The sequence below is a fragment of the Patella vulgata genome, chromosome 3 (genome assembly GCF_932274485.2).
Source record: "Patella vulgata chromosome 3, xgPatVulg1.2, whole genome shotgun sequence".
Classification (NCBI taxonomy): domain Eukaryota; kingdom Metazoa; phylum Mollusca; class Gastropoda; family Patellidae; genus Patella; species Patella vulgata.
This window is the reverse complement of record NC_065881.2, coordinates 54,945,834-54,973,641: the sequence shown is the minus strand read 5'-3', so window position 1 is coordinate 54,973,641 and position 27,808 is coordinate 54,945,834. Positions and strand designations below refer to the sequence as shown.

The 27,808-nt window shown below is 34.5% G+C and overlaps 1 protein-coding gene and 1 long non-coding RNA gene across 2 annotated transcripts; both read right to left on the bottom strand.

The window, feature by feature from the left end:
* Window positions 1-1,166: 1,166 nt before the first annotated feature.
* Window positions 1,167-14,508, bottom strand: LOC130012162 (uncharacterized). Its single transcript, XR_008787519.1, has 3 exons — window positions 14,447-14,508; window positions 4,980-5,115; window positions 1,167-2,780 (listed from the first exon to the last, which is right to left on the bottom strand). It is a non-coding gene; the product is annotated as an uncharacterized LOC130012162 (long non-coding RNA).
* A 2,542-nt stretch (window positions 14,509-17,050) lies between these two features.
* LOC126815417 (cullin-5) lies at window positions 17,051-25,851 on the bottom strand. The gene has a single exon (XM_056099512.1). The coding sequence runs from the start codon at window positions 25,738-25,740 to the stop codon at window positions 23,398-23,400; it is 2,343 nt and encodes a 780-aa protein (XP_055955487.1). The 5' UTR covers window positions 25,741-25,851; the 3' UTR covers window positions 17,051-23,397.
* Window positions 25,852-27,808: the final 1,957 nt, after the last annotated feature.

The window sequence follows — 27,808 nt, the reverse complement described above, 5'->3', positions numbered from 1 at the left end:
ATGCCAAAAGTTATCATCCGATATTTCTGAAATTTATATGCATTATTTAAATAAGTGAAACGAAGAAGCCTATTGAATTTCAGCTATTTTCGTTGCTATAGAGGCTAAAGTTAATATCCGATTGACTACAAATTTATACACAGTGTTTAAGTTCATCAGACGAAGAAGCCTATTGATTTTTGATGATTTCCGATAATTAAGGCCAGAGTTATAGCCCTTGATCACTTTGAAAAATCTTGTGAAATTTATATGCATTATTTAAATTAGTGAAACGAAGAACCCTATTGAATTTCAGCAATATCCGTTTATTACGTCTAGAGTTATGGCCCTTGTTTCACTTTATTGAACCTTGTGAATGCTCTAACATCAAAAGTTATCTGCCGATCTGGATGAAATTTGCATGCGTCATTTAAATTAGTAAAGAGAAGAATCCTATTGAATTTCAACAATTTCCATTTATTACTTCTAGAGTTATGGCCCTTGTTTTACTTCGTTCGACCTTGTTAATGCTCGATTGCTGAAAGTTATCATCCGATAAGTATGAAATTTATATGCATCATTTCACTCTGTTAAACAGAGGTCTACTGAATTTCAGCAATTTCCGTCAATAATTGTTGTGAACCTTGTGAACGTTTGAATGACAAAAGTGATCATCTGATCTGTATGATATTTATATGCAATATTTAAATTAGTAAAACGAAAAAGCCTGTCTAATTTCAACAATTTCTGTAGATTACTTCCAGAGTTGAGACCCTTGTTTCAGTTTGTAGAACCTTGTGAACCAACAAATTATGTTCTGATCTGTATGGAACTGTCTTGTAAAGGCCCCCAATTACATGTACCTACAAAGGAATAAATATGCGAGACCGCTCGGACGATTAAACTGCCTGGCAACCTATCTTTAATGCACTTAAACTATCCTCCCTCTCAAGATTTGGCGGGCGACATGTATTACCCCCCCCCCCCCCCATTTTTAAATTGCAAATTCAGACGAATCACGAGAGAACGGCCCGTGAACAACTGTAAAAGCGGAAATCTGTTAAAAAATGGAAAAATATCATGCCTGCTAATAACAATTGTGATTTCAAAAAACCAATTTCAAAAATTTATTTTTATCGAAAGTGACAATATTCCTTTGAAATTATGATATTAAATTTGATCCAACATATAGAATGATTTAATACTATGCATTGGAGTGGGGGTTGTTATTGCATAGCAGTGGAGGTGGTAAATATAATGTAAACTGTTGCCTTACCTTACAGATTAGAATATTGATATCAGTCAGTTGGCCTTTATAATTGTCTTGCTGAATAGTGCCCAGATAAATCTCTGATTACATTTGTCAGGTTTACCTGGGATATCAGTTTTGTAAAACAGATGTTAAAGAGATATTAGAACTTTCAACAATAAAATAAATCTAATTAATTTCATAGAATATCATTTTCAAAACAACCATATACTTGGTTTTTTTTGTTTGGTTTTTTTTTCTTGAAAGTAACTACATAAGATGAGTACAGAATCTTGAAATGTCTACATGTATATTTTAGTGATGAACATGCAGATCTGTTTCAAATCTCTGATTACATTTGTCAGATTTACCTGGGATATCAGTTTTGTAAAACAGATGTTAAAGAGATATTAGAACTTTCAACAACAAAATAAATCTAATTAATTTCATAGAATATCATTTTCAAAACACCCCCAACCCTCCAGCATAAATCGTTCTGCATATAACTCTGTAGTCAAATCATGTTGGATCACACATTTTCCATCCAGTGAAGATCTTCAAACTTTCCATGCCTTAACCTAATTGGTGGACAGGTACTGAAATCTCCCAAAAGATGTATAGATGGGTCTTCAGCTAGTCAACCAGTTAACATGACTTCGATTTTAATTTTTATTGGTCTTGATAAAATGGTCAAATATTACAACTTTGAGACACACTTTAAATAAATATATTGAGATGCAATAAATATGTACCATTGTTACAAATTGATGATTTTAAATCTTGTTCGAGAGATACACTTTAATCTTGAAATTCTCAGTGTAACATCATATTATGACGATGATGTTTTCACGATTGCATAACTGCAACACTGATCAATTTTCTCAAAACACAAATAATTGAATTCGACAGGATGGGAAGGTTGGAAATGGGGTAAAATAAGTGGCTTTTGAAATTCCTACAGTTCTGTCGAAGATAAAACAACATGCCAAGGTTGACATCTGAACACTAAAACACGGCTTAGCGTTAATTCAAGACAGCATGAGTACCAGAGACACTGGAAGCAGCATTACACCCATTCAGTGGCTTATTTTCTACAGACAGCATAGCTGTTAGAGGTTGGCGTATGTTTCACTGTAAAGTTATGGTTTCCATGGCTGTTGATTTTCTTGTGTTAGTAAATGTCCAGCCTGCACTCAGGCTAAAAGTCACATTTTACCTGCATTATACCTCACCAGCACTTCCGTCTTCCAGTCGTATCAGTGGTGCATTTTCATTGCATCTCAGTATATATTCTTGAATGGTACAGATTAATTTTTGATCTAAAACCATTGGTTTCTATCACTATGTAAAAATTTATGTGTATACTATCTTAGAATATCTGTCTTTTTATTAATAATAACTTTACAATTCTGTTGGTTTCTTTTTAACATTAATATTTGAGTTGGTTTTCAGCATTCGGGCATCTTGAGGATTCAGATTTGGAATTCCGTCAATAATTGAATAGGCTACACCAATTTCATCACTTACTAGTTGATTTGTCTCTTTGTCATACCTGTCATAAAGAAAACACCACTTGTATGAAACATTTTTATAATTACATGAGTTATTACTATAGAGGTGTCAATATGCATACCTCTAATCTCTATGGTTATTGGGGTGCTGGATGGCCGAATGGTTAACATGTGCGTGCTGTATCATAAGGTCTGTACGTGACACGGAGTAAGGTCGCCTGCTCAAACATGTGGGTTTTCTCCAGGACCTCCGGTTTCCTCCCACTACTAAAGACCCCTACACGTAAGCCAATTATTGAAATAAAATTGAACCATGTGTTAGTCCCAAAATGACCTAGTTTGTGTCGAGTGGACGTTAAACCCCATTTCTCTCTCTGATCTCTCTCTATGGTTATTACCCAACAGAAGTAGCATATTTAATAAGTACACAGATCTATTAAACACTGTTAAATTTCAAGAGGGTTTAGTCAGAAAACTTGGACTCTTGGAACCCTACAATATGGCTATTCTGATGTTGATAACCAGGTTGAAAGTCAGAATAAAAGGTTCCAGTTATTTGTCAGTTATAAAACGAAATAGCCCACTGAATTTTTACAATGTTGTCATTTACTTTTGACCCTTGTTCACTTTGTAAATCTTGTGAACACTCTTATAGCAAAAGTTATTTGGTCTGCTTGAAAATTACAGTATATTAGGCCTATCCATTTTTCAGACCAGTGAAATGAAGAATTCTTTCGCACTTCAATAATTCCTAATAATTATTTATAGAGTTATTGCCTCTGATTATGGCACAGAATCGTGTCAGAATTTGTTTTTTTTATTCACCTAATAATTCACAATGCATCAACCATTGTGGTCCCCTCATAGAACTTAACTGCTGTGGACATTGAGATGTTTCAGTTTTCCTCCATTTTCTCCCTTTATACACATTGATTTAAGGCCAAATAATTTATCTTTTCAAAGACACTCCCATATGAAATGTGGGCAAATAAAAATATTTACTTCAATAGCATTTTTGGAAAATGTTTACAAGGTTTTGATGACAGGGGCAGTAACCCTACAAAAATCAATGCACGACTCTGAATTTCCACGGTTATGTTCCAAAGTCTTGACCAATCAAACAGCTTATTGCTACTTAACCCCTAACCAGAAAATCCTCATCATCGAACTTAGTTAAGATATTGATACAATGGATCTATACTCGGAGTTCCTCCGTTCTCACCCTATTAGAACCAAAGTCTCAACCAATCAAATTGCTTATCTTGGCTTAGCCTTAGTAGAAAATGCGCATGATTGAACTCTGTCAAGGCATTCGCCTAATAGACACCTACACCCAATCTGTTTCACAGAGGTATTGTGAAAGCCTTCTTATAACTATGTAATAGATGACTGACCTTTATAAGTTCAAGTACATGTATGGTGCCTTTTACTCATTTTATCTACCCATTTACACTAAATAATAAATATTTTTTATCTATACTTCAAACAGCTTTATTTTTTTTCCTAATACTTAAAAAAAAATGTTATAGAATTTAATTTGCACAAGAAAAAAAAAGTTAATATTGCACGCTCATTAACCCGCTTCGATGTCATCCCTATCAATGATTGCAGCAGCCTAGCGACTTTTCACTGCTGATCAGTGTGACCTACACATAGTTTGACCATTCTAGCTCAATTAGAAGTTGAGTTTGTGTGTTCCAAAGTCTCGACCAATCAGATTGAAGTCTTTACTTTGCCTAAGCAGAAAATGCACAGCATCAAACTTTGTTAATGAATTGATGTAATGAAACTTTCCACAAAGTTCCACAACTATCACTCAATTAGAATCAAGGTTGTTGAGTTCCAAAGTCTCGATCAATCAAATTGCGGAAAATTCTCATTATCAAACTTAGTCAAGATAATGATGTAATGAAACTATACACCAAGTTTCATCATTCTCACTTAATCAGAACTAAAGTTATCACGTCCCAAGGCATCAACCAATCAAATTGCTTATGTCTGCTTACCCTAAGCAGAAAATGCTTACCAATGATCTCCATCAAGCCATTCACCTATTAAACACCTACACCAAGTTTGAACATTATTAGAAGGTGAGTTATCGTGTCCTAAAAAATGTAATGGACCAACAGACAGATGGACAGATCCATTTTAATAGTCCTCTGCTCTCTTCGAAAGACGGGGGACAAAATACCTGATGTAAACAATTGGATGGACAGAGGTGATGACATAAAAATAATTACCTCAATGGCTTTTTGGAAAGTGGACAAGCTAAAACTTTTAACAAATTTTCATCAAAGTTTTTAAGTGTACTGTCTGGTTCATCATGGTAAACAGAAGGAGACAATATAATTCCCCTAGCAAGATTTAATACAGCTCCTGTAATAATATATAAGTAATAGATGTACAGGTGCTTGTCAGACTGTCATACTAGCTAGAAAGCAAAAATGAATGTTGTTCATCACATTTCATGGAATTGAATATAAAATGTGGGACAACTCTGAGAATATGTGATCTAAAAATTCATAGTTTTAATAAGGTTATCTCGAGAAATCTGTTCTGTGGCCTATTGTATTCACAAGCTTTAAAAGTTAAAATGTAGACTCCTAAAATTGCATTAAAATTAAGCCCCAATAAACAAGTTTTGATGTATATGAAGGTTTCAGTTCAGAATGTGTAAGTAAATATTTATGAATTTCTATAGGAATCCCCCCAAAGAATCAATCTTCGTGGATTGGAAAAATCATGTCAAGAATGATAACAAACATTGACATTAAATGATCAAGTAAAAAATGTCTAAATTTGCTTCTTCCAAGTGCACCTACCATACTTTAAATCACAATATGTGCCGCATTACACCTACGCAAGAAAAGATTCAAAAGAAATGAAAAATGTCTAAATCTGTTTCATTTGGGGGATGAAACTTAATTTAAGTAGCTAAGTCTCTAACTCAGTATCATCCAAAATCTTCGACATTGAAAACATGAATTATTTGTCAATTTTAATCAACATTGGTGTTGTGATCTTACCGGGAAAAGATGGGCTTCTGATATCCAATATTTAAGACAAAATAAACATTTTACGATTGGTACACGAATCGTGTACCATAATGTGTTTCAGCGCAATTTGTAACAAGCGACCAGAAGAACGAGGTTAGACATATTGCACAAGTCATGTCAAACGGTGACCCCATATTCTTATCTGAATAGCATGCACAATAAATACTATCGGTATAGACTGGAATAACCAGTCGCTAGAGATTGCCATTCGATTGAGACTTCTGGCATATTTCGCCGAACATAACTGATTTGAAATTAGAGTAAAAACAGAAACGATTGAATGTAAATCAGTTTATTTACATTCATATTACATAATAATATACGTGGCGACCCATTTAATAGTGTCAATTTGTAGGTCCCAAATATAAGCGATTTAGCTCCTTTAACATAGAGTTGGGCGATAATGGAAAAAAATATTGTGATAATAATTTATCAAATATCACGATAAACGACATCATTACTGCAACAGCCTCTTGGCTGATAACATTCATCGCCTCTAATAGTTAAGAATACAGCTGCACGAATCGTCACCATCTCCAAAAAGTTCTATTCTAACCCTAATTTATCAGTGCATACACGGCACAGCACCAGGCTACTTGTGTAATGTAACTCATAAATACTCTGAATATAGATCACTTTGTTCTGGTTCCCAGTGTTTATTAACTGTTCCAAAGTATAACCTGAAAATCTTTGGCTGCAGATTATTTTCTTATAATGCAGCACATACATGGAACTCTCTGCCACTACATATATGGACTGCTCCATCTCAAAACATCTTCAAACAAAAACTCAAAACTTACTTGTTTGTGTTTCAGTGTTCATTGAGCAAACAATGCTGTTTGGAGTCTAGCTTTATAAGAACCCTTATTATTAAACATGCATTATGCAAGAGCAAAATCTGCTTATTACAAGTCTTTCTTTAGGCCTGAAATGTTATCTAAATTATCAATTAGACATTAATTAACTTATCCAGACCATAATAAACTCTCGATGTCAAGGCTAGCCTTGGATGTTGGCTGGATTAGATTCCTATATGCCGCTTAACGGCCTTTGATAATTAAATCAAAACAGTGGATAATCGAGACTATGCTGTTTATATTAATGATTTTAGTAATGATGACCGAGACTATGCGAAAATTTCACCCGCTTCGTTCTCGGCTCATAGTGGATCAATTTGACTGAAATTTTCAGCAAATTACCTTTACACTATCTAGTTTTTAACTATTATAGCGAGAACCCATGCCATCTCTTTATCTTATCTCCCATAATGTATCTTTAAGCTTTCATATTACATATGAAAGCCGATTGTTTCTGTTAAGATTATTATTATCTTATTTGTGTGTATTTTCTGCAAATCAGGCTTCTCAGAATCTAACCATACAAACTTTGACCTACCCCCCCCCCCCTAAAAAAAAAAATGGGGTGGTGAGTATTTTTTAAATATATTTTCAAAACGTTTTACGAATTCGAAATCACCGAATTTTACAAACAAAAAAACTAACAAGGCTTAGTTGTAACTTTGTTGTTTTTTTACCTATTTTACCAATTCTTTTTTTCTTTGAGTACCTTGACGAAAGTCATTTTCACCTGCAATTTCAGATTTTCGAATTGCGAAAATTCGTTGCTGTGATTTCGTTCCGGAAGTTGACACCTATTTGACAACTTCTTCAATAGTTGTATCATCCACGGTTTCGGGGCTATTCTTGGTTTGAATACGCACCCAGGTGATACATATGTAATATTTCATACATATGGACAATTTGTAGATGTGGATGAGCTAGGATTGGGGGTGTATAGCTCATTTGTGGAGAAGTATTATAGTGAAGGTGGTCACTGCATTATAAGTCCAATTCCAAATCCATTTCAATATTACTTTATATACAGTTTTAAAAATACATTATTTACAAGATCATATCAAAGGGTTACTAAATGTCTTAAGCCTATCTCATCTGATGTCCCTGTATATTTTTCATCTTTTCATGTTTTCCATCTATCTGTATATTTTCTATCTCTGTATATTTTTCATCTATCTGCCTTGTATGTTTTTCCTTCTATCTGCCTCTTGTCTGTATGTAGGGGTATTTTAAAGCAACTAATTTGCATACAGACAATTAAAGGACATCATTTCAACAAATCAGATGATAGATAAAATTAGGGGTAAAAATATATTGTAACCAATAAATGAAAAGGTTAAATTGATATAGATATAAATAAATTTCATTGGTTTAAGTTTCATAATAAATAGAATGTTAAAAAGCTTTAAAGTCATAAATAAAGTAAAAGCTTTGACACTTGATTGGCACTGATGTGACTATTGTTAATTCTATAACTCTTTGCTTAAGGCATCAAAGATTATAACACATTCAGGACTAATCAAGCTTTTAGGCAATTACTTTATAGACTTTAAATCAAAATATTAACATTAAAGTAAAGACAGACAGACTGGTAATACAAAGTCAGCAATATTGATGAATATAAAATTAAGAAATAATTTATCCATTCTTTAAATAAAATTTGAAAAGGAAATTAAATTTAATATCACTATTCGGTGATAGTTGCACGATTTTCATGAAATTTGGAATGTAAAAATACATCTCGAAAGATGTCATTAGAAACTTTCTAATTTATCTCCCCTTGGAGAAATTAAGGATCGAAGTTTTCAAAAAAATCTACAAAATATAGGTCAGATTGCCTTGAATTTTTTTTTCTGTACTAGCTGAGGAATTACTGATAGAACCGGAAGTGCCACCATCTTGAAACGTGAAAAATCCCTAAGGCTTTTGCAATATTTTACTTACAGACATAGGAGTTACATTTTCTGAATCATTGAAGGATTGCCTAAAAAACGTTCAGAGCAGAATTTTGATTTAGGTCAACTGATGGTCACCATTTTGAATTGAATATGAAAAATAGTGAAAAATCTACATAGCAAATAAACACAATAGGCCGTAGTATGTTCAACCCGTCTCCTATTTCTGAAATTAATACATTTCAGGATAGCCTGGCTCATGGTCGAATCTTTGGTATTTTAATATTTCAAAAATTCAAATTTCACCTTTGCTGACAAAGTTGTTTACGAGTGAAAAATTCCCTTGAAAATAATTGAAATTGTCCGGCATTTCTTGAATTGGTCTCATATTTCCGAAATTAATACATTTCTGGTTAGCCTCCTTCTAAGAATAGGTGGTGGCTTTGGAATCAATATATTTTCAAAACGTTTTACGAATCCGAAATCACCAAAATTTACTGATGAAAATATTGACCTACATAGCTGTAACTTTGTGACTTTTTGATCTATTTTACTAATTCTTTTTTCTATGAGTATCTTAACACATTTACTTTAAATCTGCTATTTCCGATTTTCGAAATTCGAATATTACGTCATTAACATCTCACCCCAGAAGTAAAATCAACATGATAACTTCTTGAATATTAGTACGATTTTCATTAAAGTAGCAATGTAAGTATAAGTAGAGCTGGTTGATCCAACTTCAACGATGTCATTAGAAATTAAGGATCAAGGTTTTCAAAAAAATCGACAAAAAGTCGGTCCGATTGCCTTCAATATTTATTTTTGTACTAGCTAAGAAATTACAGATTATAATATGGAGTTTGTTGATTGAACCTAATGCGTAAAAAATGTTTAGAGCAGAATTTTGATTTCCCTCATTTGCTGGTCACCATTTGGAATTGAATATGGAAGACAGTGAAAAATCCACCTTAACAGATGTCAAAATAAACACAATAGGCCGTAGTTGGGAGAATTCGTCTCCTATTTCCCACAAGGGTCAATTTTTTGGGATTTGAAAATTTCAAAATTTCGACCTTTTACGTACCGACAAAGTTCTTTACGGGACAATTTATGTCCTTAATAATTTTCAAAATTTACAAATTTAACCTAAATATTTGAACAGCTGAGGTTAGTCTGATTCCAAAAATTTAATTACCATTCAAAGTTATCTCATTTAATTTTTCCATATTTTTCCGCAATTTTTGAGTTCTTTCCCGCCATTTTCATTTCATTTTCTCACCCGTCCCGATTTTAAACAGATTGATCCATTTTTCTGAAACTTCTGGAACGGGATGTCATTCTGATTACAACAACACAAGTCTCATTTATTTTTTGCGCTGGTGCAATGTTTCTAACTATATTTAGACCTGTAACTTCGCGAGTTTTTGACTGATTTTGATAATTATTTCTTTTAAGATACTAGATATAATCCATGACACGTGATGATGAATATGAAAGCTTTCATATCTGAATGGCACAGTAGCAGATCTGGATATTATTATTGTGATAATTCATATGTGTGTCTTAAGAAGTCAAATTTTGAATACTTGAGCTGAAAATCATCGCTCAATGTTAAATTATTGTTACTAACGCCAGAGATTTACCCTTGACCAGCTGGTACTTAATAATACTATTGGGACACGATAATTATCATATTGCGACAATTTTGGTTATCATGATATACCGGTTTTTCAATATTTTTAAATAAGTCCAATCTGATAAAATCGCCAATGATTTTATCATGACATACTAACACCAGCGGCTGCCAGGCAAGATACGCCCACATTTTCGAGAGATGGATAGAGAACAAGCCAAGAAGAAAGTGATTTTTCCTACAATCAAGGGCCATAATTCAGGAAATTATAATTCAATATGCGCGAATATCGAAAAAAACCAAGATCTTTGGGTTATAAGCTTACATTTCAAGTTTCAACAAAATCGGATAAAAATTGTGACCTCTATAGGGTCCACAACCTTGATATACCATATTTTTACGCTATTTGAGAATGAAGGGCAGCCATTTTGTCTGTCAGTTTTGGGCCGATTTTCACGAAATTCAAACTCGGCTGTCCTTAGGGTGTAACGGTGTAATAATAATACGTTTTTTTAAATTGGATAAAAATTAGGACCTCTATAGGGTCCACAAGCTAAAAACACGATTTTTCGTACAATCAGGGGCCATAATTCAGGAAATTACAGTCCGATATGCACGAATATCGAAAGGAACCGAGATCTTTGGGTTATAAACTTACATTTCAAGTTTCAACAAAATCGGATAAAAATTATGACCTCTATAGGGTCCACAAGCTAAAAACGTGATTTTTTGTACAATCTGGGGCCATAATTCAGGAAGTTACAATCCGATATGCGCGAATATCGAAAGGAACCAAGATCTTTGTGGTATAAACTTACATTTCAAGTTTCAACAAAATCGGATAAAAATTGTGACCTCTATAGGGTCCACAACCTTGATATACCATATTTTTACGCTATTTGAGAACGAAGGGTGGCCATTTTGTCTATCAGTTTTAGGCCGATTTTCACGAAATTCGAATTCAGTCGTCCTTGGGATGCAACAGTGATATATTAATACGATTTTTTAAATCGGATAAAAATTATGACCTCTATAGGGTCCACAAGCTAAAAACGTGATTTTTCGTACAATATGCACGAATATCGAAAGGTACTGAGATCTTTGTGTAATAAACTTACATTTTAAGTTTCAACAAAATTGGATAAAAATTGTGACCTCTATAGGGTCCACAACCTTGATATACCATATTTTTACGCTATTTGAGAACGAACGGCAGCCATTTTGTCTGTCAATTTTGGGCCGATTTAAACGATATTCGAACTCAGTCGTCCTTAGGGTGTAACGGTGATATAATTATACGGTTTTTAAAATCGGATAAAAATTATGACCTCTATAGGGTCCACAAGCTAAAAACACGATTTTTCGTACAATCAGGGGCCATAATTCAGGAAATTACGGTCTGATATGCGCGAATATCGAAAGGAACTGAGATCTTTGGGTTATAAACCTACATTTCAAGTTTCAACAAAATCGGATAAAAATTGTGACCTCTATAGGGTCCACAAGCTAAAAACGTGATTTTTCGAACAAACAGGGGCCATAATCCATGAAGTTTCGATCCGATACATGCCAATATCGAAAGTAGCCAAGATCTTTTGGGGATAAACCTATATTTCAAGTTTCATCAAAATCGGACAAGAATTGTGACCTGTAGAGAGTACACAAACAAATTGTGGACGGACGGACAGGGGCGACGACGACAATATACGTCCACATGAAAATGTGGGCGTATAAAAATGGTATATCGTTCAACCCTGACTTAACATACATGAAATCTGGTTGTAATCCATCAAGCTGTGGAGAGAAATAGTGTTAAGGACAAAATAGAATGTGACCATGGCGAGCCTAAAGACTTGGTGGATATTTGAGTGATTCTCAACCAGTGTGCCACGAGATCTACCTAACCATACCCCGCCATTTTGAACGTCACACTATGAAAATACAAAAAAAAAACCATGTGATCCCAGGTGAGTATTCACGGGTGTCTACTGATAAGTTCATAGCTGTGTTTTTCTTTATTTAGTTAGAGTCATTCTATGTGTCTACAACTAGTCTCTGTCTACGGTTGTATGCCATCTGACTTACCATGTTTTTATTTTGCAAAATACAAATATTTTTCATATACATTTAGCCAGGTGTGCTGCTATTTTTTTTCATGTGTTCCAAGGTGTACTGTTGGCAAAAAAAGGTTGAGAACCACTGGTCTAGGGTATGACTTAAGCCCTTGCTATGTTAACTACTAAAATTGTAAACAAAAGAAAAAAATAGGGGGATGCCCAAGTTCAGATTTTGTCATTGATACGGTGTGGTTGGAAAGTTTTCAATCTAATGATCCAATGAAGTTCAATGGCGCGTCTATTGGTGGTAGATTTTTGGAGGTCAGGATTGGTACCCAATTGTTTAATTATTTGGTAGTCAAGGTTTCGACTAGAACGGCTCGGTAGGTGGAAGTGAGAGGCAACTGGGGTGTCTCTCTTATGGGTGATATCAGCATAGTGTTCTTTAAGTCTAATTCTAAACAATCTTTTTGTTTCTCCTACATACTGACTGAGACAGAAATTGCAAGTAAGCAGGTAGATCACGTTTCGGCTATGGCAAGTGTAATTGCTGTTGCAAATGTAAGATTTGCCAGTTTTGCTGGAGTGAAAGGTTTTCTTTCCTTTGAGCGTGTTGCAGTAATTGCATTGGGGATAGTTAAAAGTGGATTCTAGAAAATTGTAACTTTTTCCGCTTACTTGTGGCAAGGGTTTAGGGTCCTTAATAGTGGCTGAGGTTAGAAGATCTTTGAGGGACGGATTTCGTCTGAAGGCTGTTAAGCAAGGTTGTGGGGAAAATAGTCCTGCAATCGTTCGAGCTGTGGAGGATGTGCCAGTTATTTCTGATGATCTTGCTGAAACCCCGGTAAAATACCAAACCCCAGTATTGAATACCCCGGTAAACTAACAAACCCTGGTGAAATCTCACCGGGGTTTCCCCACAGTATATATAGAACCTCACTAAGTGAGATAAATCAGTCTGAAGAGTTCAATTCTGAACGAAACTAGTTACTGCTAAAGGGGATAACTGGTGAAATCACCCACCTCTATCTACCTACTAAAATTGTAGATTCGATGGTGAATCTGGTGATGGTTCATAAAGGTATAAGATTGGCTAGATTTAGTTTGGAAAGGGAACAATTCAATGCTGGTAACATTATTTTGGATATGCCCTTTAATCTGATTGGTAACTATATCAAGTTGAATAGTGTATTTTCACTGACTGAACAAGATTGTGACAGAAAGTTGGTTATCTCACAATGTACTGTAAAAATCAGAAAAAATAATCAAAAAGAAATTGTAATCTGATTTTAATTAGATTAGGGTCTGACTTCCAATAGAACAGAACAACCAAAATACTTGATACGTTTTATTTACACAAATTAACATCAGTAAATCAATACTGAATTTAAATTTACAGAACCACTTTACACTGAGTCACAAATAAATTCCACTGAGTGATATTTAGTTAAATTTGAATCATTTTTTCTCCAGTGTTTTAAACTTTGCCTCTAAACGTTTGGAGTAGTGGTCTAAACTATAAGCTGCTTGTTCAAGACATGCAACACTATCCTCTATTTGATCAATCTGCTCTAAATACGGTTGAAGATTTTTGTACTTGGAATTCAGTTCTTTCAGTGCAGTCTCTATATTCATTGCTATATGCTTCATCTCGGAATATTTACACACTGTAACTTTATTCATTTTTTCCAACAAACGGTAATCTTCTACAGTTCCTTCAAGTTCACCCTGCACGTATTCTGCAGATTTTTGGAATGTTTCTCGACATAATTCTACGACGCTTGCAGGAACCTCCGGATGTTCTATTTTGCCAATCCCAGTATTTCTTTCACCTCCTTCCTCTTTTTTTTGAGAGAGATCTTTAGTAGTTGATGACATATTGGATAGTGGGTAATTTGTCAAACAATTAGTTATTTACAATTGAAATGTTGACTACTTTTGCAAACCTGTTTTGATGTCCACCATTTTGACTTATTTGCAATCACATGATTAAAATACCCGATTAACCAGACGCAATAACATTTTTCAATCGGAATAACGAGACGATTTGACGACCTGAAATATAATTGTTTTCATCTCGTAGTGTATTCAACGAATAAAATCCCCACGGAGGTAATGCCAGTTCACTAAAAGTAATCCTCCAACGCATACTTGTTATATCTAGTCAAAATGATTACAAAATGACAAACAACATAATTGTTATATTTACCCCTTTCTGCTAAAAGTGTCCTCGTGCAAAGCATTTTGAATTGGGCCTACATCGTTTTTTTCTACAGGACTTGTGGGAAAGTGCCAATCTGGTCTCAGACTAGCAATCATATGCCCCATGACAGGCTGTAGCTTTTTTCTTTTTTTTTATCAACATTCCGTTTGTTCCAAGCGTTATAGGCACAATGGGGACCACATTTGGCAATCTCCTCATCATAATTTTGTAGGGGGTTGACCGTTTAGATTTTTTTGCTAAGGGGATTTGATGTTGACTAGGGACTTAATAATGATTCTCATTTGACTTAATCAAAACTAAAGTTATAGTTATGGTGTCCCAAGGCATCAATCAATCAAATTGCTTCTTGCTCTTCTTACCCCAAGCAGAAAATGGTCATTATCGAACTTAGTCAAGGTATTGATGTAATGAAACTATACACTAAGTTTCATCACTCTCATTTAAATAGAACTAAAGTTAGCGTGTCCCAAATCATCGACGCCCAATCAAATTGCTAATCTCTGCTTACCCTAAGCAGAAAATGCTCATCTTTAAACTCCATCTTGATATTCACCTAATAAACACCAACACCAAGTTCAAACATTCTACCTCAATTAGAATGTAAAGACAGATGTACAGACCCATTTCAATAGTCCCCTACTTTCTTCGAAAATGATCGTGTCCCAAAGCATCAAGGCATTCACCTAATGAAGCCTATACCAAGTTTGAACATTCTACCTCAATTAGGAGAGCTATTGTGTCCCAAAAAGTGTGACTGACAGACAGGCAGAGAGACCCATTTTAATAGTCCCCTGCTTTCGCCGAAAGGCGGGTGGACAATTAACAATCCTAATGTTATTTATGATTCTTGTCCCCAGCCTTTCGCCTTTCGAAGAAAGCAGGGGACTATTAAAATGGGTTCATCCGTCTGCCTGTCTGTCCATCCGTCACACATTTTGGGACACATAATAACTCTCTTTCTGATTGAGCTAGAATGTTCAAACTTGGTGTAGGTATTTATTAGGTCAATGCCTTGATGGAGTTCGAAGATGAGCATTTTCTGCTTAGGGTAAGCAGAGATAAGCAATTTGATTGATTGATGCTTTGGGACACAATAACTTTAGTTCTAATTAAGTGAGAGTGATGAAACTTGGTGTATAGTTTCATTACATCAATACCTTGACTAAGTTCGATAATGACCATTTTCTGCTCAGGGTAAGCAGAGCGATAAGCAATTTGTTTGGTCACAATAACGTTCATTAGGTGAATGCCTTGATGGAGTTCGATGATGAACATTGTCTGCTTATTGTAAGCAGAGATAAGCAAGCTGATTGGTTGATGCTTTGGGGCACAATAACTTTGGTTATAATGAAGTGAGAGCGATGATACTCCGAATATAGATTCATTATATCATTACCTTGACTAAGTTCGATGGTGAGAATGTTCTGCTTAGGCTAAGGAGCAATAAGCAATTTGATGGATCAAGACTTTGGAACATAACAACTCTGCTTTTAATTGAGGTAGAATGTTTAAACTTAATGTAGATGTTCATTAGGTGAATGTCTTGACTGAATTCAATGATTACCATTTCGAGCTGAAGCTAAGCAGAGCTAATCAATTTCATTGGTCGATGCTTTGGGACAAGATAATCTTGATTCTTTCTGATAGAGAGTGATGAAGCTTGATTGGTCCATACTTTTGAAAAAAATAAATGTGTGATTAATTAATATGTATCATCTATTTATTTTGGGATTTCCTCGGGGGACATCAGCCTCACTGTTGGCTTGTTAAAATTATATTGAAAACTCTAACATTTGCAGAACAAATGTTGGTTGCCTGGCAGTGAAACATATACAAATAACCAGCTTAGTCAGCAGGGCAGAGACATTTATAAAGGTATTCAACAATTTAGAAGTTACAGAAGAATTTCTCCAGAAGCGATAAATTACAGGGGTGAAGTTAACACAGTCATTTCATTTCAAGATGTATAAATATTATAGAGTAAGGAAGTATTTATAGTAACCTAGCCACAGGATGATGCAGAATTGGAAAAAAAATAACTGAAAAAAAAAAATGCGAAAGAGAGAGGTCCAAAATATAAAATTTTTAAAGTTTATCTATGATTGTATCTAAGCATTGATCAGAAAGGGGATAGAATGGCTTATGGAGCTTGGATACAATAATTTTGGAAATGACTAAAGCCTTAGGACATATTATTCTACAAAGTTTTCATAATTTCTGTCAAGATCTCTGTCCTGTGTCATGCTTTAAAGTCAGAAAGTGTAGGCTATATGGGAAGGTACCCAGCAATTAGCAATCAGAAAACATCCTGCTCTGTAGAGTACTACTGAGATATGAGAACTGACTACAGATGCCAACTGTACACTTTCCAGATCAAATATGCAGCATTATAAAAGCATATTAAATCAAAGAAAATGTGAATGGACTACATGTATGCCTTCTGTTAGTCATATGAATACTATTGAGAAATGGGAGCAGTCTTGTCTGCATTGACCAGAAGTCTTTTTGTAAAATTTGGAAACGGGCTAAGGAGATGCCTTGGATTGATCTTTTTAGATAATTATTTAATTGAAAAACAAAACAATTCACTTAAAGCTTGATTATTTTATAATAATAACAGTCCATTAATAATTTTACAAAAATTAATAACATTAAGATTTTAAATCATATGGGTCTTGCTCCCTTTCTATTTTTATTTGACTAAATTACTCAAAAATTTCTTCTTGCTTTGTGACCCACACATGGATCACCACAATAAAATTTAGGTAATAATTCTCAGAAATTTTTGTTATCATATTATACCAAGTATATAGTTGACCTATTTTAATATTATATACTGGCTGTCATATTAATGAGGTAATTAAGGGTTACTATAGCTTCATCAATGAAGGAACAATTTTGTACAAAATACTGGATTCTTATCATAACATATAAAAGTGTATATCAGTGATCTAGACATTGTTGACAAATCTAGTTCTAAAGGATTGTTAATTATTTAATCGCAAATAATATTCACTTCCTTTACACAAGTACCCTATTACTTTCTACAAAATTGTTTAACTGAGCTTAAAACTCACTCACCACCCCTTTACAAACAAATAGCTTATTCCAAGTTCTCAGCATATGCATTACTACACAACATGTCATAGTTTACATAACTAATTGATTTAAAGGACAATATTGGTGTCAGTCATTATCACAAATATAATTTTAACACCGAGATCATTGCTACAATAGACGGTTATGAAGATTTCAAGAAACGAAGTAACGAAAGTAAAAGAAAAACACGTGTTATACTTCTATATAACTGACTGAAATGATGAGTGATAGCAGATACACGGGCAAATTTCTGCTTACTAATAATTCCTTCGAACACCAAAAGTTGTCATGTGAGGCTGTAAGAGGATATCTGATAATTCAAACCAGGCAAGATACGCCCACATTTTGGAAGAGATGGATAGATAACAAGATAAGCTAAAATCACATTTTTAGCGTGCAGATCCTCTGGAGGTCACAATTTTTATCCGATTTTACAAATCATTCGAATATATCATCCTTACACCATGCTGATGGTTGAGTTTGAATTTTGTGAAAATCGGACAGAAACTGCTAGACAAAATGGCTGCTCCCTGTATGCAAACAGTGTTAAAATGATTTTTCGTACAATCAGGGCCATAATCCAGGAAGTTATGGTCTGAAATGCGCAAATATTGAAAGAAACTGAGATCTTTGGAATATAAAAATAATTTAAGTTTAATAAAAATTCAGACAAAAATTGTGACCTCTAGTGGGTCCACAACCTTGGTATTACATACTTTGTCATGCAGTTTCGGTCCGATTTTTTATGAAATTCGACCTCAATTATCATCAGTGTGTAACAATGATATGTTTAAACGATTTTTAAAATCGGGAGCCATATTCCAGGAACTTACGGTCCAATATGCGCGAATATCGAAAGGAACCAAGATCTTTGGGATATAAACACATGTTTTAAGTTTCATCAAAATCAGATCAATTGTGTGACCCCTAGAGGGTCCACAACCTTGATATTACATACTTTAACACTGTTTGCATACAGGGAGCAGCCATTTTGTCTAGCAGTTTCTGTCCGATTTTCACAAAATTCAAACTCAACCATCAGCATGGTGTAAGGATGATATATTCGAATGATTTGTAAAATCGGATAAAAATTGTGACCTCCAGAGGATCTGCACGCTAAAAATGTGATTTTTCGTTCAATCAGGGGCCATAATCCAGGAAGTTACGGACCGATATGTGCGAATGTCGAAAGGAACTTAGATCGTTGTGTTATAAACACATATTTCAAGTTTAATCAAATTTGGATAAAAATTGTGACCTGTAGAGTGCCCACAAACAAATTGTGTGCGGACAAGGGCGACGACAATATATGTCCAAATGAAAATGTGGGCGTATAAAAAGTAATTCAATGTTACTAGATAAGGGAAAACGAGAAATGTAGAAAAAGTCTGTGCATTACCATGTTTTTATAAAATACAGAATGAATGAAAACATGGGAATGTATGGACTATTTCTATTTTTCTCATTTTCCCTTATCTAGTGACATTCAATATCCAGATATCATCTGACAGCCTCAAAACTTTTGGTCATCGAAGGAATTATTGGTGAGTAGAAATTTGCCAGAGTTATCACTCGTCACTTCAGTCAGTTATATAGAACAATAACGATAACTCGTGTTTTCCTTTTGCGTTTGTCACTTCAGTTTCTTGAAATCTGCATAACGCAATTTATCGTAGCAATGATCAGTGTGTTAAAATTTTATCTGGAACCTGTTTAATCAGTTCTATCACAAATGTGACAATCACTGACACTAATACTGTCCTTTAATTACAAAGTTTCTTTTATTTCACTTTTCGTAAGTACAATGTATTTGCAGGAAATTTGAAAAGAGGGGTGCACTTTAAAATTATAATAAATATAGATCAAATCTGATTTTCTGAACATTGTAATCAATAATTCCCATAATAGCTTATTCCAAGTTCTCAGCATATTCATATTACAAAGAAAAGAAATCGACACAACATGTCATAGTTTACATGTACATAACAAATTGATTTAATTACAAGGTTTCTTTTATTTTACTTTTCTCAAGTACAGTATATTTATAGGAATTTTAAAAAGAGGGGTGCACTTTGAAATTATAGTAAATGCAGATCCACTCTGATTTTCTGAATATCATAATAATCCCCAAACCGTTTACATACTTTTGGTGACCCTTAACATTTCATACTGTAGACCTACAATAAAGAAATTAACCTTACATCTCAAATAAAAATATGAAATATTTCACCTGGTCACATATTTTTGATTTTGGAGATATGTTTATTATCACAAATAACCTACAAAGTGTAAATCAAAGTATTACTATTTAAACATCTAATAATTGATACATTAAATTAAAATGATAATAATTTCAACCATTTTTGGATAGACTGTCAGATTTCTTGTTACAATGATGTACAGTAAATCTTTCAAATCAATATATTTTGTCTTAATTTGTTTATTTTTTAACAATAGTTAATATTGGTAATATTGGTAAAGTAAATGGTTTGTCTGAGACAAAACACAGATCAGATACCATTAGTCTAACTGGTCATTCTTTTTTTCAAATTGACTCTTTACTACAAGTATCTTACTACAACATTATAAGATAGGTTGCCAGGCAACGAAACATACGCCAACAGCAGCTAAATCGTCCGAGCAGTTGACAAAATGAAATGAAATGGGGTTTAACATCTTACTGTTCTGCTCCGAACTGGGCTAATGAAGACGGGCATACGCCATACAGTGTGCTATGAGGGAAATTTTGCCCAGACAGCGGAACTACGACCTACTCTTATATCGAATTCCAACTGTCAAGGGATCTTTTACATGCACGCTAATATGTACACGGAACCTTGGTTTTTCGTACCATCCGAACGACTAGACAGCTGTCCTTGTCAAGCCCTCCGTCCTGCATCACTGATATGGAGGAACCACGCTGGAAAATCTGGCAACAGCGGTGGACAAGGGTTGTCGCATATTTATTCTTTTGTAGGTAATTGGGGGCATTTATAAGATAATTTCACAAAGTAAAACAAGAGCCATCACTAGTCAAAATAATGCATATAAATGTCATACAGATCGAATGTTAACATTTGTCGGTCGAGCATTGACAAGGTTGAACAAAGTGAAACAAGGGCCATAACTCTAGACGTAATTAATGGAAATTGCTGAAATTCCAATCTGATTAAAATACAGATCCTATTTCGTTTCGTTTTTTATAGTTCAAATTTCGTTTTACCTGTCTTCACAACACTTCGATGTTCTAGTTGATGTGAGGAATTAGCCAATAAAAGAGTCTGTTATGGTGAGTTCTTGGCGTGCTCTGCACGGAACTGTGGGTAAACCCCTAGGGTCAAAAAACGCTCATATGACCCCTGATGCAACCTCCCAGTACAACTGGTCAGATCTTCATGTAGTGTAGACCATCGAAAGTAGAAAAGATAGGTTGCCAGGCAACCAAACATACGCCCACAGCAGCTATATTGTCCGGGCAGTCAACAAGAGTTGTCGCATATTTTTACTTTTTTCGGTAATGAAACATTTATAATACATTAAAATCTGATTAAGAGTAACAACTCATTAAGTAATTATCAGAAAACCATTAGAATTTGTTTGGTTTTTATAAAGTTCTGTCCCATGCTAATGTTTAGTATACAAAACTTTAAACATCATGGATTTAGCTGTTCAAGTCATAAAGATTCATTGAAAATCAATATACTTGTTCGTCTCAAGACCTTAAACTCTGTGTACCAATCTAGAGCGTCACAAGATTTTTCAAAGTGATCAAGGGCCATAACTCTTGTAGTAATTATCCGAAATCGTTGAAAATCAATATGATTCTTCATTTCATGATCTCAAACACTGTGTATAAATTTAAAGTCAATCGGATAATAATTTTAGCCTCTACAGCGTCCACAAGATTTTTCAAAGTGATCAAGGGTCATAACTCTGGCAGTAATTATCAGAAATCGGTGAAAATCAATAGGCTTCTTTGTCTCATGACCTTAAACACTGTGTATAAATTTGAAGTCAATCGGATATTAACTTTGACCTCTAGAACGTCCACAAGATTTTTTGAAGTGATCAAGGGCCATAACTCTGGCAGTAATTATCGGAAATCGCTGAAAATCAATAGGCTTCTTCGTCTCATGACCTTAAACACTGTGTATAAATTTAAAGTCAATCGGATATTAACTGTAGCCTCTAGAGAGCCCATAAGCAATTGTGGACGACGGAACGACGGACGGACGGGGGCGACGACAATATACGACCACATTTCAATGTGGGCGTATAAAAAACGAAACAAAATATATATCTGTATTTTAATCAGATTGCTGAAATTCAACAGACTTCGTCGTTTCACTAATCTACATGATGCATATAAATTTCATACAGATCAGATGATAACTTTTGGCGTTAAAAGGTTCAACAATGTGAAACAAGGGCCATAACTCTTTATATAATAAACGGAAATTTGCTGAAATTCAGTAGGATTCTTCTTTTTACGCATTTAAATGACACATATAAAATTCATACAGATCAGCAGATAACTTTTGATGTTAGAGCATTCACAAGATGCAACAAAGTGAAACAAGGGCCATAACTCTAGATGTAATAAACGGAAATTGCTGAAATTCAATAGGATTCTTCTTTTTACTAATTTAAATGACGCATATTAATTTTATACAGATCGGCAGATAACCTTTGATATTACAGCTTTCACAAGGTGCAACAAAGTGAAACAAGGGTCATAACTCTAGAAGTAATTAACGGAAATTATTGAAATTAAATAATTCTCACAAATGTAAACAACATATATCAATCTTAAAACAATTGGATGATAACTTTTGGCGCTAGAATGTTCACAAGAAATTGTGGACGACAGACGGACGAGGGTGCTGGCAATATACATGTACATCCACATTTCCATGTGGGCGTATAAAAAGCAATGACAACAAACTCTGTAAATAATACCAAAAACATATTGATGGTTAGTACATGTAAGGTTCATACTGATACAATAAATGTATATGCAAGTTTTGAAACATCCATCAAGTTCCATAAAGTATTTACAATTGTTTTAAGCCGAGGGCAATAACTCTGTAAATAATCATAGAAATGTAATTGTGGTTTATTTTAATAGCCTATTTTTCTGCACCAACTGAACTAATAAGGAGACAGGCATATGCCATGGACTGTGCTTTGATAGAAATTTTGTCTTCATAGAATTCGACCTGTCAAGGTTCACTCAAGGTTTCGTCCTATCACAACAACTAATGCCTTTCCTTGCAAATAATCATAGAAATGCACTGTCTTTCAAAAGGGGTCGTCATTTTGATCATGCAAATAACCAAGCTTACAAAATCAATATATAGCTTCAACTATATAAGAAATTTAATAATTTGAGTTGAGGGATATGTGACAGATAATATACAACCATATCAAGACTGCTTTATATATAAAAAGACAGTTTATTATTCTCATATCTAGATATGTAAATGTTGTACATGTACATACAGGGTTACCTAAATTTTCTTTTTTTAAAAGTCACTTATTAAATTCAGATCAGACTGTATGGCTTGCAACAAAAACAAATTGTCAGTTGACATAACTAACCCTATAAAAAATGTATCCAAAACAATTTTATAATACTAATATCAATCCTGCCCCTTTTAAGATTATTAAATTATTTTTTAAAATGGTATCGCCATTCTTGGAATTAAACAATGTACATATATAACTATTAATAACATGTACACTTTCTAATTTTTGTTTATAAACATGTATTTAATGTCACTCATACTTCCATTTTGGATAGAAACATGTAAACATAAACCTTATAAAATTAATAATTAAGCCATATATATAAACATATTTATATTGTCACCATCACGCTTCATATATTTATGCTCTATAAGCCACTCAATTTGTTCTTTAATCAGTTTCTTGGATGGGAGAAACATATTTTTTAAGATTTCAACAAGTTCAGTTTGTAAGGCTGCATTTGTAATTCTCTTTCGCATCTTCATTATTTTAACAACAGCTTCTTGTACTCTTAATACTCGAAGCTGCATTATGCCTTCATTATCTTCTTCTTTGCTCTTTTCAGTAGAAAGTTGAAGACGTCCAACAAGATTCATTTTTCCTCTCTTTTGCACTTTACCATTTTTGACCATTGTGAATTTCTGATTCACCCAAAACAATGTACTGTCTATAAAGTCTTTAGGAGATTTTATGTCAGAGCTGCATAAGAGAATCTGTTGTTTCAGTTTAGGAAAAGCCACCAATGACCATAAAGTTTTTCTCAACTCAGCATCCGGTAATTCTGTAGCCAATCGTAAACTTTCATACGACACTTTATCTTGTGGTCTTTGGTTCCAAGCAAATAGTACACCCATTTGAAAAGTTGTCACTTCCAAATCAAATTTTCCACCACTTTCATTACAAAAATTGATAATACCATTAGACATCAGATGATGCCACTGAAGTTTTCGACCGCTGTGTTTCAATTTGTAAAACTCTTCAACCTGAGGAATATAATCTTCTAATTCTCTTGGTAAGGTGACAGATACACGATCACTAGATCTAGCCCATGCGCCAGCATTGAGAATCTTTATGTTGATGGCATCTGCTAATCCTTCGTTATTATTTCTATGAATGTCTTTAAATTCAACATTCAAATCTTCACTGACTTTGATATCTTGAAACATTCTAGCTAGTTTGTTGACATAGTCAGCAGGCATGCCCACTTCTCTTAACCATTCCACCATGTTTTCTTCTTTTTCGTTGTCAGCTGAGGTGTCTAATATAAGACGTCTTGTCAGATGAGCCTTGTGGTATCTCATGAAAACATCTTTATTTTGAACATACTTCAACACCAATAACACGTCATGTAACTTAGCTTCTACTTCTTCTGACGTCAACTTCTTACTAAGTGGGGTTTTTCTAAGAAGCATATCACAATAATTTGCTAAAAGTTCAGGACATTTTGACTCTGGTTGTGTCTTTATTCCAGCTACACCCTTATTTTTCACAGGGATTTCTAATCTGAAGACTGACGTATCATTAACTACAGTTCTATAGGCTTTGTCTCTGGACGTGAGAAATCTGGGATCATCCATGAATGCATCTTTCACAAGTTTACTGAATCGATTAAATAAATCTAATAACTGCTCTACATATTTTTCAGAATCTGTAGTAATAGACTGGGCTGCAGACATCATATCAGCTAAACCCTGATTTTTTATGTGGGCTTCAAGATCTAGAAGCATTGGGGCTATACCATCAGGCACACGGTCCATTAATGTAAACATTAGACGCAATTTTTCAGTTTCATTGTTTTTAATCATGGTTGCACATTCTTGTAAAATTGTTTCTTTAAAATCAGTAACTAGGACTCGAACACAGCATTCAGTTAGAGCAGCCACTGAATTACAGCCATATCCTGTCTCTAGATATCGTCTGGCTCTCAGCTCTTCTTCTTTTAACTTTGAATCAGCAAAACTCATATAATTTTGTACACCATTTTCAGATAAATATCTTGGTGCCTTCATTTTGAAAAAGGACTCTGTGGCTTCCAAATAAGCTTTCTCAAAGTTATCCCTGTAAATTTTCAATTTGTCATCAGTGTCAGAACTTAAGTTGACATATGATTCTCTAACACCTATAACAAGTTGTGAATCAAAGGCTTCTCCATTTCTTTCTGAATGAACTAACTTCATGGCACTATCCTGCAAACGTTTCTTTATGTTAGAAAATATGCTTTGATTCCAACTGTCCAGCATCAACTTGCGTACAAGACTGTCTTGATCTTTCTTTTGTGTACTGTTATGTAACTTGCCAGAAATATTTGCTTCTAGCTGATTGAACGGCATGGGTAAATAATTACACTGTGTGAAGAATTTACCCCATTCCGCAATGTAAGCTCTTATCAAAAGGGCCGAGTCATCTTTATGTTGTAAAACTCTAGTCTGAGCATGGTGTATAAAGTCTAAGATGTCATCTTCTAAAGCTTTATATATTTTAGGTGGACCCTCTTTCTCATCCCACATACACACGGAATGAACCGCCTCGAACAAATAGTGCCATTCATCTCGACTAACAGGTTCTTGACGAAGTAGTTTGAGAACAGTAGGTCTCATATACGGCCACTTGTCCTCAAATCTACATTGTCCTTGTTGACCAAGCATCGCCATTCTTGTGAAGAATTTGTTGATTGCTGATAGAGATGTATTTTAAAGCACTGTCATCGAACAATCATCACAGAACATTTCTTCAGTAGACATTTGCAACTAAACATCCGGGTACTTCACAGACGGAAGTGGGTGAAGACCATAAATAATCTATAAAACATTTGGACACGGACCAACCAATAGTTCAGCCGTGTGATTTTATCAGAGAGTATGGTCTCCCTAGAACTTATATGCTATCAATGGCATACCCGTGTTTTCAGAGAGGTGGTTGTTCTTGTGATATGGTGTTGCGCAACTGTATGACGCAAGCATGCTTGAATTATAACCGAGCGTTTGTACGAGTAATTAGATGTATCCAAATATTTAATTTGAATCAGGTTACAATATATGTATATACCGTTTGGTTTTTTTACCCCTTTTATTCTTTTATTCTGTTTAAAAAAAAAACATTTCGCCGGCGTATTGCTCTATAAACACTATTTATTATTTTGACTTATAATTGTATATAAATATGTGTTTTAGAATTAAAGAACTACACAGATTCAAAGAATTAATGAAAGAAAATGTGGTCTGATACGGTGTTTAATAGCTGTTACACCCTTGTTGGTTTCAAGAAACGATTTAGGGGGTACTCGATTGAATGTTTCAGTATTGAACCGAGCGGAACCTCTCACCCGTATTTCTTATTTCAGCACCCGGATTCGAAATGAAGTTAGCAAATATATTCCTAGCGCAAATAAAAACATATATATATATATATATAATTATCACGAAAATAATTGTTACCATATTTGAAAATAACATTTTTAAGGCATATTAATATAATAGACAAAAACACACACAAAAAAAACCCACCCCAAAAACTATAACCGTAAACATACTAAATTATCTAGACTAACTGAGCACGCAGAAAAGGGGTGCGTCCATTTTGCATCAAAAAGCACTCAAACCAGCTTTGGTGGCAAAATGTTTTTTTATTTCACAGAATCAAGGGATGAATAAACTACAGACAACAAAATTCAAGAAGCTTCCTATGTTGTTTTTTCGAGATATATTACCGTAAACATACTAAAATATTGGGGATGTCATCGCAATGTCAAATTTATCAAACTTTACTATATAATGACAGTCGTGGCAAACATGACTGATTAAGCAATGCGAACATGATAGATGATCGGGAAAAAAAACCTTGACCATTTCGGTGGTAGTAACCTTATACACTATTATGGCTCTACAAAATCAAAGCTGATGATGAAAAAAAAAAAACGTTTGATGCCAGCTACGCTCAGCGACATTGTCTTTGTTTCAATCTCAATTCCCGAACTTTTAAAATCGCCATTACGGGCGGCACGGGCCTGCTACTATATTGTGTACTCCGGTAGACCCCTTAGGTCACTTAAAGTTAAGTGGGGTTTTTTCTCACTTAAACTGGCCTTTGAATACCACTAAAAGATTAAACACTCATAATAAGTTAAGGCAGCTTAACTTTAAGGGAAAATTCGATACTTAACTCTGCCTTTCAATACCACTTACCCTTAACTTACAGGAAGTATATTTAAGTGAAATCTAGTAGTTAAGTGACTATCTTAGACTTAAGATATCCTTTGAATACGGACCCAGGGATCTTAATCCGCTCATTATTGTCGGCCTCCAATACCCGTTATCTTTACGTCATTTTCGGAATGACGGTAGACAGTTTATGTCCAATGTTTCACTGCATATCGGGATCCATCGGTGTCTCATCATTTGAATCATTTTGTGAAATAAATTCACTGTGTGTTTCAATAGGTTTGGCCATCTTGGCCCAATTTTCGAGGTTGGTGATCGAACTTGGACACGCCCACGACGCTGCGTCCACGGCCAGCTGAGTCTGGCCTTTTTGTCATGCTTGCTACGCTGCTAACGCAGTGAGCAGTGATCGGCCAGAGAATCTAAATGAAATTTAGTTGATGCTTGATGAATGCCATGGTATTAGATCCGAGGCAGACTCGACTACTCTTAATCATCCCCAAATCTCCAATGGGATTTCCACATTATTTTGACCCAGGGGAACCAGTTAATTACGAAGATG

Excerpts from the sequence above, each read along its gene's own strand:
- LOC126815417 (XM_056099512.1), bottom strand. The coding sequence starts at position 25,740 with ATGGCGATGCTTGGTCAACAAGGACAATGTAGATTTGAGGACAAGTGG.